Genomic DNA, 16605 nt, shown 5'->3' with positions numbered 1-16605 from the left:
CCATAGCCTTTTCTTTTATAGCTATCTTCATTATCTCTACTGTGGCCAGTAAGCCTTCTATAGATTAAATAAAATTACAGGTATTCATTATGGGCATGAAACTTTCTTCACAAACAAGGAGTGATAAGAGGTTCTAAAATATAAGCTTATGTTTTCATAATGGCACCATCTTTCATAAGACAGTGTGCATGTGAAGTATTTGTTCAAAATAAGTTTCAGTAAACATTACAGAGGGAGACCAAAACTGTTAAAAGTTCTACCAGAGGGAATAAGATCTTGTCAAGACAGAGCTAGCGTGAAAATCTGGGGGTGAAGTCAGGCATCCCATATATTCAATGAGCGTCCCCTCCTTTCTTAAGCTTTTTTTCCTTCTCATGTATTAGTCCTATCTCTGGGATGTTACATGGCTGCATAGCTCAATTAATGCTCTGTGGCAGGAGGAGGAAAAAAAATGTCTCTCTCTTGTCAGAAGCGAAGTTATTTACTTTCAAAAGCTGACAGAATAGCACTGCAGGGGCTTCATTTATTTCCGTTCAGAATGTCATTATTGTGTAATGCAGAGGGACTTCTGCATGCATTGCAGGCTTATTCTTGTAATCTTTAGTCTGCTGGATGGCTGCATAAGTGTAAAATGGCACACTGGAATGTTTCCTTATTCTGACTTTAGCTCGTTCACTTTTGCAAAACTGCATTCCAAGTGTCTTAAATATTTACTCTTTAGGTGGCGATAAATTTGTTTGTTGGTGGTGCTGATGCTTGATACATTTGGAATCATGCTCTGGCCAAGCTGAAAGACTGATTGTATCCTTAGTTACCTTTATAATGTGTGTCATTTTTCCTGATGGGTAGCATATGGCTAGAGACTGCTTTTCAGCATTACCTTCTCTGCATCATACCCTATATTTCTAGTCTAGGCCCAAAAGGAATGGTTTAGTGCAGAACATTTTATAGACACTACTTGCTATTTCATTTCAAACTTTGAAAAAACATCCAACTTTTTTTTCGTCGTATTGCATGTACTTAGAGGCAAGATAAGTAGTTTTGATGTTCCCTATCCAAGTTCAGTGTGCGTCACTGCAAAATTACAGGAGTGTTGGAACTGCAATTTCTGAAGAGTTTTGGGACATTTTTCCTTTCCCATTGCTGCTATCTTTTCCAGTTCCACTTAGAATACTGTGCTTAGCACATGCACGTGAAATTGCCTATTGCTCTTTGGAAAGATTTTTTTGGTACACCTAAAGTTAAAAACACTGATGCAGCTATCTTCAGGAGTTCCTTGTGCCCAGACATTGCCTTTCTTTCTGCCTGCTCTTTTTTTTATTAATAAATAAATCCAAAACCAAACAAAAAAAAGTTCCAATGGAAAATTACTTCATTTGGAGAGGAGTCACCTTTTCAGTGATAGTTGATTTTTTGTTTTCTTTTTTTTTTAAGACTAACCCTGATTTCAGTAGGTTTTGTTTCAGTTTCTTTTTCAGTTTGAAGTGGGAAACTAAACATTTGAAAAAATCAAAATTTATTCATTAGTAGTAGACTTTACTTGAACACAACCTGTCTTTAAATGAGGGGAAGAACATTCTACTTCTAAATGGGCTTGCTTGTTTCTTTCCTTCTTTGCAGACATAAAATCCAATAAATTTCTATTGCAGTTCTTGGGCTTGGGGGAGAAAAAGGAAAGGAAAAGGACAAAGCTATTGGGAAGCGTCAAACATGGAGAATGATGAAGTACATTTCATAGCAGCCAATTCCAACCCCAAAATCCCTGTTGTGCAGGAAGGCTTTCCAGCTTACACAGGAAATTCAGCCATTGCACAGCATAGTATTAATGATTTACACACACCGCACCACTGCTTTTGTTCGCTAGCAGAGCCAGGTTGTGTTAATAAAAGAATTTCAGGGAAAAGGGTCCCAGCATGCTGAGTTGTTTTGCTCAATGCAGTGGATGCTGCCTTCATAAATCAAAGGAATTTAGTGCTTTACAACCTTTCAGAGCTGCTGAGGGTGGATTTGTTTTTTTTTTCTTTTTTTAATCTGATTCACCTAGGAATATTTTCATTTCTTTTCTATAAAGAACGAAGGAACTACTAGATGAGATCTATCTCAGCTGTTTTAGGGTTGATTGGTTTGCTTCACAGTGGCATTATTCTTCCATTTGTTTTCCATTTGGTATTTATGCTTTATGGTGTTGTCTATGGAAAGAGGCTAGCATGGTTTTATTAACATAAAGAGATGCAGATCACATTATATTCCGTCTTGTTTCTTAGGAGTAACTAAATAAAATGTAAAGGCAAAATGTGTTTGCAATAAAGAAGGCAATTTTATATTCTTTATCTAAAATAAATGTAATAACACTTATGAAAGCATTTCTTTTAAAATCAGGATAATTTTTATTAGCAAAAATACACTTCCATGTTCTTTTGCAATAATGTGTTAATTTTCAAAGTTGCTTTTCTTTTTTGTCTGAAAACTTTTTTCCCTAATAGCAACTTCAGGATTGGGTACTTAATTTTGTATTAATTCACATGATGAGTCTTTTCAAATAGTGGATCCATATTTATATTACTAAGGAAAATACGTATCTACATTTGATTATAGAAATGAAGACAAAGAAGGATGGTTTTAGACAGACCTCTCAAATTCAGATGTGAAATAGAATATTAAACAATGTTATGGGTCACTCTTCTAGAAAATAAACACTTGGTTTGATACTTATGGAAACTAATCTTTACTGTCCGTTACTGTTTTACATAAGGGCGGGGAGGAGGGGCATAGAAAATAATTGCAGTGAACATGTTTTGCACTTCAAGGGAATCTGGTTTTCCAGAGGAATCATAAGACATTTTATCACACAGCAGGTGCAGTGTTTTTAGTCTATTTGGGTCATTCAGAGTCATTGATTCACGTAGCTTTTGCTTACAGAAAATGTGGCTGCCCTGTCCTGGCTTTGTTACAATAGAAAATATGGTTCCCTCCTAGCTTTATGGAAGTCAACAATGTGGGAATCAGTATTGCAGAAGTTAAAGCTACTTAGGACTGAGAGGAATTTTTTATTTATTACCTGTTCTATAGTCTGAAGGCAGATGGAAAAGAAGGTATTTATTTTCATCACTGGTTTAAATATCACAGATTAATATAAGACAGGTGCCCCGTAAATGAGGTTTATGTTTATAGAGTACCATTTTTGTATTTGTTCGTCCTCTATTATTTGGGTGTGTGAGTGTTTCATTGTATTTAATTATGTCTCTGAGGCAAAGACAACAGTCAACATCTGCTCTATTGTTTCCTTGGTTTACAGATAGCTTTGATGGGTTATTAAACAATCTATTTTTCAAAAAGAAAACAGGGAAATAAGCTGCACCCATATTATGTAATTTTGTAAAGGTGTGTATTATGTAATTAGTTGTCTAGTATTTGCACAGTAATCTTTGATTTTGGTTGAATAACTGCTACTCCATTAAAAATATTTTATGATCTCAGGCAGTTTTTATTTAATAATGATTTCTAGTTCATAATATATGGGTTAAATTGATTTCACCATACATTTTATATTTAAATAATGCTCTTGAGTTGTGAATGCTAATAAAAAAATTGGAAGTGTTTATTAACTTTCATTTAAGAGTTCATCAGTAGCTACTTCAGTAATACGGATTACAGAAGTATTAATTAACTTGAATTATTTTTAAGTAAAAGTTTACACTGTTGCCAGAGCATCAGCTGGGGCAATTGCCTAATGCTCCAATTGTTTTCACTCTCGCAGATCTTACTCACGGTAGAACAACCCTCAGTACTCCCCTGCAAGGGAAGTTGTACTGTACGAGCAGGGAGGCAACACTGTAGAACTTGACTCCTCTACAAAAGAATTGGAAACAAGAGTGCTTGTTTAGTTATCTGTTTTGATTTTTTTTTTCTTTTAATGTCAACTGTTTTAAGTTTATGTGACACTGATGTCCACTATACTCTCCCTGGATGAATTGAGGTAGATCACTGAAAAATTCCAACTACACAGCGTGTGATTGGTTTTGCCTCAAAAATAAATGTAGAAGAAAATTTTCTAGACACTAATGATGAACAAATCCTAAAATTAACCTTTCTGTATCTTTTATTATTGCAGAAAGTCACCTGTTAAAATGTTTAAGGAAGAACATGAGTCTGTAATTTTTTTCAAGACTATTGAGCTGCCTCTGTATACAGTTAGAGAGCTACAGCTATCTATAGCTGTTTCTTAAATGTGTACATCTGAGGCCTTTGAAATGCTGTTAATGTGGTTGTTTTATGTACACAGGTTTTCCATTGAAATAAAGTTGTTCAATATAATTTTAACATGAACTAAACTACCCCTTGTCTGTACATAAAGAACTGAATTCAAAGGAAAAAACTATAAGCATAGTTGCTCAGAAAGATATATGTTATTAACTCATGTAGGACTGATGTTTCAGGTGCTTGTTTAAATGTCACTTTGCAAAATGGCATTCAGTTTTTAGGATAGAACGAAAATACCTCAGGTTTTTTGTGCAAGATCTTGTTAGAAATGCTTCATAATGTTCCTTTCACCTATCCGTGTGCATCAGCAGCAAAAGATGTGAACGTAAAACGGGGATTTCAAATCTGCTCTTTCAAGTGTCAGTAAATGCTCCTCAATAGATTTGGAGGATTATACTTGCAGTTTTAACTCTCCACAAACACGTGACAAATGGAAACTCAAACAGGAACTTCTAAATAGAGTTTTCTAAAAACTGAGGGAATGCCAGGGTAATGCTATTTGAAGGGAACTTTGTTTTCAAGGTGTTTCCAGAAACTTGCTGTGGGGTGGCGGGGGAAGGAACTATGGTTTTGTAGGGTTTTTTTGTTTGCTTGTTTTTTCTATAATATTTATGGCTAAATGATTTGGTAGGGTGTGTCTCTTAGGAACTGCTCATTATAAACAAACATATGTGTCTGTATACGACCAAACCAACCATGCAGGTGTCTGAAAGCATGTGTGGGCTTTTTTTCACAGTATTCAGTTTCATGGGCTTTGCTTTTTTCGAGTATGCAGATGGATTTTAATGGGAGAGAAAACCAGGATCAGAATTTCTGCTGGGATAGTTCAACACAATTTTTTGACTTCCACTAAAGATGTTATTCTTGGGTTTGCTGTAAAATTAATGCATTGTACAGTCTATGTGTTTTTCTCTTATCATCATATTCTTATATATTTTGCTTGAGAATAATTTTAGATGCTTACGTGAACTAAAATTATGCAAGTGCTGTTTTCCCACTTCCAGCAGAAAATAAACTCTGAAACTCTAAGGGAAAGTTATTTTCACAGATTTATGAAGGAATATAAGTTACAGCAAGTGGTGTCTGATCTGTGATAGTGGTGGACACCGGCTATTTGCATAGCTTAACAAGCGGTTAGGGCTATGGAGCACAAAACTGTTCAGTTTTGTTTATATGATCTTAAAGAGCTAATCAGGGCTGAACAGTACGTGATAAGAATTCAGGAAACTTAGCTCTTTCACTAGTACCACAGATGGTCAGACAGATAGATTAGTAGACAGCAGCAGAGGTTGCTGACTTCCATCGCCTATGCTGTAGTACTAGATTACACAAGCATCTAAGGAAGCAGGCTGTGAAGGAGACCTATTGTTAAGAAAAAATTTGATGGAATTATAAAAAAATTTGAAAATCATTTCTGTAAGAATTCACTAGTCCCAGTTGACTCATTAATTATCCTGAAATCTGACAGTTTTGTAGGAGCAGCTAGGTAGCACTTTTCTGTCATTGCAATGTCAGAGAGATGTTCCAGTAGTACCATTTATAATCCAGATGTGCAAAAGTTATGTCTGTGGGAACAACAGGATATGAGCTTTCAGTACCGTTTGTGTTTGTTGAGCAACACAAGTCAAAACTCGTAGGGGAATATTACATTTCTTGTTTTCAATTTGTTCCCAGTATTCACTAACACTCATTTTGGTGTTTTGCTTTTTTTACTAAGTGATATCATGGGTTGCACTTCTCCTGGTTAGGGAAAGATCACTATTGAAAATTTTTGAGAAAAGGTAAGATGCTCTCAGTCAAAGAGTTTGAGATAAATTTTTGGTGTCTGATCCTCCTATGTTGCAGTGTAGGAGAACTGGGCACTTCTCAGGTCTTTGGTGGAGACTTACTCTTTGTCTTATTTCCTGCAGCCATAAAATTTTACTTGTATCCAACTAATAACCTTCATGTCAGTTAAAGTACTGATTTCAATAAAAAGAAATAATCCTCTTCTATTGACCTTCACCTCTGCACAAATTTGCACCACTCCTTTGCTGGTATGCTCCAAGGGCACTGACAAAGTTTGATTAAAACCTAAACGGAGGTGAGATTGAAAAAGCCATTCTTTCTATATTCCCTTCTAACATACAATTGAATTAACCAAAAGTAAAAAAAGTTGATAAGTGGATGAAAAGAAAGGCTTTTGCCATCTGGCATTGATACAAGAGTATTACAGCTTTCTGTTTTTGGTGCTTATCCTATTCTCTTCTGTTATTCTGATCAGTAGCATGATCCCCAATGTTTACATTATCCTGAGGAAGTTGATGTAAGAGATAACACTAGAAATGAAGTATACATGTGAGTTCAGTATCTGCTGTGGTTGCTGAAGAAAATTACCTGTTTGGTAAATAGTTATTTAGGACTGAAATGTATACTGAATAAGTAGAATATTGTCTAAGAGGTTTTGGGGGGAGGGGAGGAAAGAAGACACATGATGTGATTCTTTAAAGTTGGATCTATTTACTTTATTACCAGGAAGCTTTGTTGAAGCTTAATCCAGGGAACTTGATTCTTTCAAATCAGTTTTCCTGTGTAATAGCTGTTTACATGAAGGGGCCTGCAGAGAGTACCAGAGCAATTCCACTCATATTGACCTGGCCTCACTCACAGACCCTCAGACTATGGGCAGAAGAGATCTGACCCATCTCAGGAAAAGGCAGGTACTGCTATGCTGTGTAATCTGTTGGCTGGATACAGCAGCTACCTCTAAGACATCAAACTGAGTTTAGGAGTGGTGGCTGAATTCCTGAACATGGGATTAAGTGTGTCTCCAAACAGTTGCATTAGGAGATATCTATGAGACTGAACTGACTTCAGACATGAAGTAGCAATAAAATTGAAAAAGCTTTCTTATGTTTGTGGTATTCAGATTTGGAGGCAAACTTCATATTGACTGTGCCTTCTAATGCTTTCAGCCAAATCCTGTCTGCCGCAGATGCTCCTAGCTTGTGGTTCTTGTCTAAACTTCAGTACTTTAAAGATATTGCCAATGTCTTGAATAGAGCTGAATTATAGTATGCATTACATCTAATGCCTTCAAGTCTTGATGTTTCATCTCTGGAGAATATGAAACTTGTCAGTTCTGAACAGAAACTCCCTCTGATCCCTTTAAAGACCTGTAGGGTCCTTATTATTTTGGGGTTTGAATAGGTTATTTCTCCAAGACACCCTGCTCACTTAGGATATCTACCCTATGCTGATTTCTGCAATCACGCCATTGCACTTGGCAGAGTAGGATGCTTGAGTGACATATTTATACATGCAGAAGGCATGATTTAATACCATCTCATGATTCACTATGCGACTATTAATATGAACTTTACTCAGGGGAATGAGTAGCTGTTACTTGTCAGCAAAACCCGTGTGTATTAAGGAGGTGAAGTTGTATCGAGAGATCCTTACAGTGATATTCCGCTCTTCCCAAGGGAAGCAAATGAAAACTGTACTTTTGATGACTAATGAATGCGCTAATTGGGGTCAAGAAGAAGTCATAGCTTCCTGTGACACAGTAGTCAGAGTATTCTGATTACAGCAATAAACAGAAGTCCGTTTGACCAGATTTGGCAATAAAACTATGTGGCTGTCTATTATCTCCACACAACCAAAGCCTAATAGGTGACAGTGACAGGCAGGTGGCTTGTCTCTTCTAGAATACGCTGTTATATACCTGAGATCCTGTTTTATGCATGTTGGTGTCAACAAAGAAGATGGCCATGAACTGATACTGAGTGAGACTGGTTGTGTGCTCAAGTACTCGCAAAAATCCTGTGCGGAATGGGTGATGATCTATCATGGCATTGCCTCAGTATATCAACAGGATTCATTAAGAGTGGATATTGATCAGAAGTCAGTCTGTTCCTGATTTGCAAGGAAAAATATATTTTGTTGCTGCTGGTCTGTATTTGCAAATGAAGGTACCCCAAGGGGAATATTGGAGTCTGCTCCTACCTGTTGGCAAAATACATGCAAAAATACATATTTCTCAGGCATCTTATATCCAGCACGTGAAAGAGAAGAATAAATGAATGAGATTAGGGGAGATATGTGAAAGTATTATAGTAATACATATTTTGTAAAATACATATATATATAGCCTGACATTTTAAAAATAAAGATATGTGATACTGCTTGTCATTTATGCAACTGAAGGATGTATGTCACTTTCAGTCGCTCGGGTATGTAACTGAATGATGTCAAACAAGCATGAAATCTTGGAAGTGTCTGTTCTACATTTCACGCAAAATTTTCAAAACTGCTTAACTTCATATAGATTGGAGGCTTATCTCAACTTTTTAAGAAATGGCAGATAAACTCAAGAACAGAGTAGTGAAAGATATCTGAAGTAGCCTGGAGATGGGAAAGAGTTTGTTCTCAAAGCAGCCAACAGTGAAAATACAACTGCTTTGGTACATTATCCAGCCAATACGGAACTCCATAAGAAAAGCAAAACAACGTAGTGCTTACCAAGACATAAGAAACGTAGTGAAGACCTTTGCAATGTATCTTCGGTGTTGTGAATAAGTAATAATGTACACATGTCAGAATCAACTCTTGGTAGTTAAAGCAGTAGTATTTTCCTCCAGTTCTGCAGCTAACTTCTCTGAGTGATCCAGGACAATAGGAGACAGAGAAACTCCCTTCACAAATAGAATTGTACAGGGCCACAGAGCTGCTTGTTGAAGGAGCTGCCCTCCAAATGGCTTGCATCACCATGTGTACTGCACCACTTTCTGTATCTTCAGAAGATGATTTTCTATGTGACTTCTTGCATAGTCTAATTTATCCTTCTTCCTAGTTCAGTGCCCAGCACATTAAATAACTGAAGTTTTTATTCATCCTGCTTTAATTTTGATGTGAATGCTGGGACAAAAAGACAAATCTGGGTGTGATTCAGAATCTAATTCGCATGAAAACACAGAAAAGTCAAAACCTGTAGCTGTTTGTTTATGTGTGTTTTCAGGGAGTAGTGGTTTACAGATTGTTCTCTGGTTTTTTACTATGATATCTACAGATGATAAGTCCTTATGTTTCTGTGGTAGCCAAAGGGAAGTCTAGCCACAGAGGCACCTCTTAACTCCATCTTTTTAACCTGCTTCCTCCCTTTAGCATACATTTATCACCTAAGTAAGTGAATGTGTTTTGTGACTCACTGAAGGGTAAATCACTCTACCTGCTAGCAGGAGACAAATATTTATCTCTACCAATCTAGTCTAAGCAGGAACTGTAGGTTTCTAAGGATGTAGAAGAGGGCGAGCCATTTATGTAAACATCTCTGACTTCACACATTCCTGAAAAAGGGAGGATAAATAGATGTATACCTCTTGAGTGTAGGTGTTCTTTCATAGCTTACTGTCATAGGTGATGATCTCCTCGTTCCAGAGTTCTCATCAGAAGGAATTTACTGTCTAAGAATGATACAAACGTATAGCTGACTTGCAGAGGAACAGAGATATTGGTCCTCATGCTACTCAGCAGTCAGTTCTTCCCCCATTCTATGTTCTTCTGTGGCATTCTGGCAAGAGGAGGTTTTATGGGCTGAAAGAGAACATTCATAGATGTTTATTGGAAGTTTTTACCTGGTATCAGGAAATTGTAGGAGCAAGCATCGATGCCATTTTAGGTGTAGTTAGGAGGTGAAGGAGCATAATACTCAAGGCAATATGAAGAGGAAATTAATCTTTCAGTTGTTCACAGTAGTAGCTAGGGTAGGGATAGGCTGAAGTGAGCTCTTGAAGGTGATGACAAGTACTGTGTAGTTTCTGAGGTAGTAGAAGGACATGTGGGGCAATGCAAAGTGGGAAAGGAGAATTGATCTTTGCGGGAGCTTTCCAAAAGAAACACAAAATAAATAGGCAATCATTAGCCTGTGAGATATTGGAGCAGCAGGTGAATCAGGGCACAGTACTGACAATAAAAAAGAAAGTTTGGAGTTAGTCAAACCACAGAAAAAGGATTGGCCATGTATTCAGAGACCGACATTTGCTGAGATATTGCACTTTAAATAACGTAAAACCAATTGGCCTATAATGTGAAAGCCTTGATTTTTCTAGGGCTACAAATTGTTTCCCAAATATGCTTACTAAGTTTTTGCATGAGGTGATTCTGCCTGAAGCTGTCATAGTCAGCAGGACTGTAATTATCTTTATTTGTCTGAAATCTTTAAGTGTGCCACCATTGTATATTTAAAAGAAAGAGACTAGAAAGTTGAACTTCAGTGGAACTGAAACATTGTTGGTTTCTGATTGAAAGAATTGGCCATGTTCATCTTGAACTCTTTTTCATTTGCTCCTAAGAACTAGTGTAATTTACAAATAGAAACTTTAAGTGCGGAAGATTAATCTGTTAATAACAAATCTGCTGTATCCCAGAAGTGTTCCACATCCTTGAAAAAGAGGGGCTGTCCCAGTTGTAAACAGTTTCTATATCGTTAACCTACACTCTAGTGTAAACTGAGATGCTTAATAGACTTGGCAAATTCTGACAGCGTCTGCCATACTTGTATGAGATTAGTAGATATTTGATTTGTATATGTGATATTTTCTACTTTAAAAGTCAGTACAGTATCCATGTTGCATTTTGGTTCTGCTGTTAAGTAAAATAGGACTTGGCTGGGGAACTGGAACTCAGCAGGAACAGCTCCTACATGTACTTCAAGCTTTGCTTAGAAGAGTGGAATAGAGTCAGCAGCTAAGAAAAGGGGTCAAATCTGGATACTGCTTCTGGTGCCCTTGAAGACCCTTTAGTCCCAAATCTTTTTTGCAGAAAGATGGAAATACTCTTTGGAAGTCAAATCTAGTAGTTACAAAAGTGGCAGCAGTTGCAGTTGGGAAGGTGAGGGAAGACATGCAGGACAGCTAATCAATGGCAGCTCACCTTCTCTTTCAGAGCATGCATGGTACCGATCTTATAATACTTTTTTAGGGACAATAATCTAAGGGTGCTGTGGATGGTGGCAACTACCAGGAGACTTGTAAACTACTTTATCCTCTCAGTTATGGGTTTTACTTTACCAGAAAACCACCAAGAAATCTTAAAGAGAAAATAGAGAGCATCTGGACAATAGGAAATGTGGCCAGAAAACAGGAGACTTGAAGAAGAACTTAAAGGAATCAAATATGACATAGCTTAAACTATGAAGAGGGTGCCAAAGTGGTACCTGTATTATTTATGATCTGTGAGATGGGAAAATTAGGCCAATGTTGGAAGAAAGTAGAAATTATTTGAAGCTTGTTGGTGCTGTATGGCATTTGGAAGAACCATCTACTATTTTGAATATATGCCTAGATATAGGCATTAAGAAGAATTAATTATTTGGCAGAAAGATAGTCTAAATAGATTACTTCTGTCAGGATCTGATTAGAGCATACATCATTGATTGACTGAAGACTGCATTGCGGGCATCTGGCTTTTCCAGGCAATGTGGCTCCAGGGAAGTTGCTAAAGTCTTTTTTACCTTGAACCATAGCAAAACTAGGCATCTGCTTCAGTCAGTTTCTGTGTAGAATAATTATAGTTTCTTTCATTAATAAATTCAAATAATTGATTGTATTTTTGGTGCAAAAATAGTCATTAATTAACAAGTTTAAGAAAGGTGTGTATCATACAAGCTTCTTAGCTATGATCCAGGTAGTATCACCTGGGAGATTTCAGCCCAGTGTGACTAATTCTTATATTGCTGCTAATTTTTAAAACTGCAGAATCATTTTCATAAATAATACCTGTCTTTTAGCAAAATTCTGCAGAAATGAAAGAAATAAGATTGTATGTTTTATTTGCGTATAAATACTTCGTATTTAAAACTAGTGTTCATCTATTTTCTTGTTCTTTTCTCCTGTTTTTCATTTCTAAAATAAGTTCTTAGTTTCAGAAATTCCTTGAAAATTTTTAATGAAAGGGGGGGGAAAAAAAGGGCTTGGAAACAGATAGCTGAAAGAAACATGCCCTTCATTAGCATATTGAAAATGGCTTAGCATGTCATCCTTTCCTAACATGAATATAATTTTCTAGAATGTGATGGAAGTGAAAGTGGTATAGTTGTTTAAAAGAGATGATCTCCCCTTTTCCACCCATACACATACTTAATTTTTTGCAGGGAGTAAGAATCCTGGTGTCAGTACTTACTACCTGCCTACTCCACCAGTGGCTTCAGACAGGTGATTGATGTGCATAGTACTGACCATTCTGACTTTGTCCTAGCAAAAACACTTAGGCTCATGCTTAACCTTAATCATGCTAGAGGTCCTGCTAAAGTGAAAGAGAATTGTTAGTATATTTAATCCTCTTCTGACTCATTCTCTGAGTCCTCAGCACTCTTTATGGTTAAATTTAATGTATGCAGTATATTCTTGCAGAACAGAAATGACCATTAATAATAACTAATGGTAGACTGTAAAACTTAAGACAAACCTCTTTTTTTGTGTGGCTGGGAGGGAGAACAAATACGTTGGTATAAACTGGTGAAGCTGATGTAGTTGCATTGGCGTAAGTTCAGAATTTGGCATGGGGCGGAGATGTGAGTAAAGCTGTATTGTACTTCTGTGGTTTTGATTCACAGAGGTTTGTGCGAACTTAGGTAGCTGGTGCACACATGGGACATCATCAAAGAGCCCAACCAGAAAGTCAGAGCTTGGATTTGGAGTGCCATACAGCTATACATTTAGAAGCATGTTGTTATAGTGAGGCAAGCAAAGCATCCTTTCATTAAAACAGGTAACTACTGTTTATTTTCTAAGTTTATCTTTATATATTACCATCTGCAATGTAGTAAATGTAAATGCTTTTTAGACATTTGATATTTTCATTATTCTTGGATATTTATACTGCCTGCAAAGGACTGGAAGGCGCCTCCTCTAAGTTGCTGAGTTCAGACTGCCACTACTATTGATATGATATAATTTTCTTTTATAAGCTAATCTCTTTTGTTCCTGTGGGTTTGGAAGGCTGTTGTAGATCCTCACTTTGCCAATACCAAAATACTTTTAAAAAAACAACTTGAAAAAATATTTTCAGCCTAAATTTATTCTTAACTACTTTTTCCTTGATTTTAGTGTGTCAGGATTGTCCTTAGCTTAAACAGTCTCTTCCTCCTACTGTTTCTTCCATGTTCACAGATTGTTTTGCTAGGATAAACAAATGAACCTTTCTTAGGTTCCTGTTACAACGTTGTTGCTCCATTCCCCTGAACAACACAAAAAGGACTTTCAACTACAACAGCTGTAGAGAATTTAACCTTTTTGTTTTTAATGTGGATGAAGAGAGCTATATGCTATTGGAAGCACCTCTGAGAAATTGAGAAATTAATTAGGAAACACTGATAATTTGCCTTTTCATATTTGCGTCACACTAGCAGCTCGAAGTCCTTAAACAGATGCAATGAGGTCGTGCTTTTCTTCCTCCTGAGTTTAGAACTGATGTTTCTGTATTAGCAGAAGCACAACCTTAAGTTTTGTATTATTGAATTTCTTCCCATTTCTATCAATGCAGTCCGTAAGGTTGAGCAGTTCTTTCTATATAATAGTCTTATCCTTCTCAGTCTTGACAGTACCTTCCAACTTTGTCATCAGGAAATTTCATCAGCATGTTGCCTTGTGCCAAAATAATTAATGAAAATGATAGGTAAAAACTGTCCCAAAACAGATCACAGAAATGCTTCCCTTGAGTCTGTGCTTCCCTGTACAAGTTGTCTTCATCTTTAGGTTTTCTGACATCTTATCAAATACATACATGCTGAAAGACAAAAAAAATACTTGGTATTTTACAGAACAGTTTAACAATCCTTATTTATGTCAGTTGTCCCACTGGAGTCATTTGAGTAAAGCTTGCAGAATCCATTTTATAATCTCCACTCCTAGGTGAAAAAAATCTTTCTCTTCAAATACAGCTCACTTTGTTAGACCAAACAAATAGATAATAGTTAAATGTTTTTGTATTGGAATTTATGCAAGTCTTTTGGCAGAACCCACGATGTGTCAGCCTACAGTGTGCTTAATTGAACTTCAGGGTTCTGGTCCTTAATAAGAAAAGAGCAAGAAACATGATTAATAGCTAAGCATGGTCAGATAACCAGTGTGAACAGCATTATCCCCAACAGAGGAGCGAAGTGATTCTATAACAGGAGATGGAACTAGGTAAATATCACTTCATCATGTGACAATTGCTGTCCTCATTGGCAGTCTCTCAAAAGAGCATCATAGAGGGTCACAATTCAACATCTAAAGTTAGAAATGGTATAAGGCTGATAGTGACGAGGGCCAACATGCAGCTGCTTAGGTAGATTTCAAAATCGTGCAACATAGTTGCCTTGATACGTGAGAATCAATTACTGAAAACCTTTCATGATGATCAAAATGTGACATTAAATAATTGAGTATCACATCAAATCTTGTCTGCAATTAATTATCTGGAAAAGTAATTATGCAACAAAATCAAGTAGCTGAAATTAGAGATGTAAAGCACCCTGGTTACTCAAAGACTGTAGGAGAGGATATTATTTTTTTTTTTTATTTGTAACATGAAGTTTTAAGTGCCTAATTCTTTATTGAATTAAAATCTTGCTCAATTTTAATTGTTGTCATTAGTCATATCTGCAGTATAAGATACATTGCACATGAAACAGGTGTTAATGACTAAGTTTGTTTTGTCTAAAGTAAAAATGATTAGCTGTGGAAAAGAATGTCTTTCAAGTAGTACATTAAAAAGCAAATCTGTTTTGTTTAGGGGGAAAACAGCCTAAATTCCGCTCTTTTTTTCTCTTACACTCAGAGTGTAAGTTTAATTGGAGAACAGATATGAAATACTCTAAAGGTCAAATTCATTCTTTTTAAAACAGCTATGATAAATGTAACAACATAGATGTTGTGAAAGGTTAGAAAAGCCATTAAAATACAATTTACACTAATAGCAATAGTTAGCTTGCATTAGTTAGCTCAAATATTCAAAATAAGCAAGAAAAATATAGTGAATCAAAACAGAATATATATACAGTGTAACAGACTTAAGTTTAGACTCTCACATGAAAATTGTTTAAAAGCTTGTAAATACAGGGAAACATTTATGCAATCATGATAAACCTGATTATTTTTTAAATGGATTCTAATAATAACTGGTGTCATGAATATGCCAAAAGAGAGGAAAATTAATTCTGATCAGTAGATCTGTACAGAATTTGATCTGCGTGTGTATAGTACTTAAAAATCTGAACTGATAAAGAGTAGTCAGTTAGTCATGTTACTTAAGCGGGTCCCAAAATAGCACCTTCCTTTTTTGGTAGAGTTAGGTTTGCAGCTGTTGTCTCTATCTGTTGTCTCTGAAGAAAATTTTAACACTAAGAGTTGCTGACGTCAATTTTTTTCTTTTTTTTACAGCTGATGTGGGCTTTGCCCCTGACAGAAGTTATTTGGTTCTAGCTCTGAGTTTGGAAGAAGTTGGTATATAGATTTTCCCCTAACTTTCAATTGATGTGTTTAGCTTTAGTGGGAGTAATACTATCACTTAAACCATGTTGTCGTCTCAAGGAGTTTTGCTACATCCATATGGAGTGCCAATGATTCTGCCGGCAGCACCTTACTTCGCTGGACTTGTTCAGGTAATGCAAGGCCACTTCCAACAAGCAACTTAACTCTAGTGCACTTAGAGTAATAATTGGAATTTTTATAGTTGAGAAAGCAAGCACTTTTAATACAGGCAAAAGCTCTCATGTAGTCAGTGAGAAGACAGTAGGAAATCAAAAAGATGGATCACCCTAATCTGTGTATTGACATCTCTCATGGCTGAATAAATGGTGTAGTTGAGCTATATTTGCTTGTATTGATTTGTCTGCTGTTTAACATTCATGCCTTTGCTTCACGAGGTTGACCACAGGGCAGAGGATTTGCTATCCATTCTAGGTTTCTGAGGGAGTCAGCATTCCCACAGCAGGTCATAAGACAAAGTAACTTACCATGATGTGTTTAGGTTAAGTGCTTTAGCAAGGCAAATATGAATAGTGTTAAATATGCATTAATTCGCATGTTATGCAACACACTGAGTGAAAAAGGGTTTGCGTTTTTGTGTGTATAGAAATATATCACCTTCACAGAATAGTTATACATATCATATTAATTCTTTTGAGCCCTGAAAGTGTAAGATCTTTCTTCAGGGAGAGAGTTCTGTATTTTAGAAGTTAACTGGCAATTATAAGATTTAGTTGTTGTTGTGTTGTCTGCTTTTGATTTTTATTTTATTTAATCAAAAAGTGATACTACTGAATTTTTAGCTGTTATACTTAGGATTTTTAATAGATCATGTAGATGCTAATTAAGCAAAAAA

The 16605-nt window shown here is 36.2% G+C and overlaps 1 protein-coding gene across 13 annotated transcripts in view; it reads left to right on the top strand.

The window, feature by feature from the left end:
- RBFOX1 (RNA binding fox-1 homolog 1) overlaps window positions 1–16605 on the top strand; it is a 1436581-nt gene that overhangs the window by 1155328 nt on the left and 264648 nt on the right. For 5 of the 13 annotated variants that reach the window (XM_075105345.1, XM_075105346.1, XM_075105347.1 and 2 more), the window contains exons 3-4: window positions 12854–13008; window positions 15663–15883. The exons of the other annotated variants lie outside the window; for them this stretch is intronic. In XM_075105345.1, coding sequence (XP_074961446.1) covers window positions 15797–15883 — 87 coding nt within the window. In that variant the 5' untranslated portion in view covers window positions 12854–13008; window positions 15663–15796. The remainder of the gene's footprint in view (window positions 1–12853; window positions 13009–15662; window positions 15884–16605) is intronic. 13 annotated transcript variants of the gene reach the window in all.

This window comes from Phalacrocorax aristotelis, chromosome 10, assembly GCF_949628215.1.
Source record: "Phalacrocorax aristotelis chromosome 10, bGulAri2.1, whole genome shotgun sequence".
NCBI lineage: Eukaryota > Metazoa > Chordata > Aves > Suliformes > Phalacrocoracidae > Phalacrocorax > Phalacrocorax aristotelis.
Note: the sequence above shows the minus strand (reverse complement) of the source record. Positions and strands in the feature narration are given on the sequence as shown.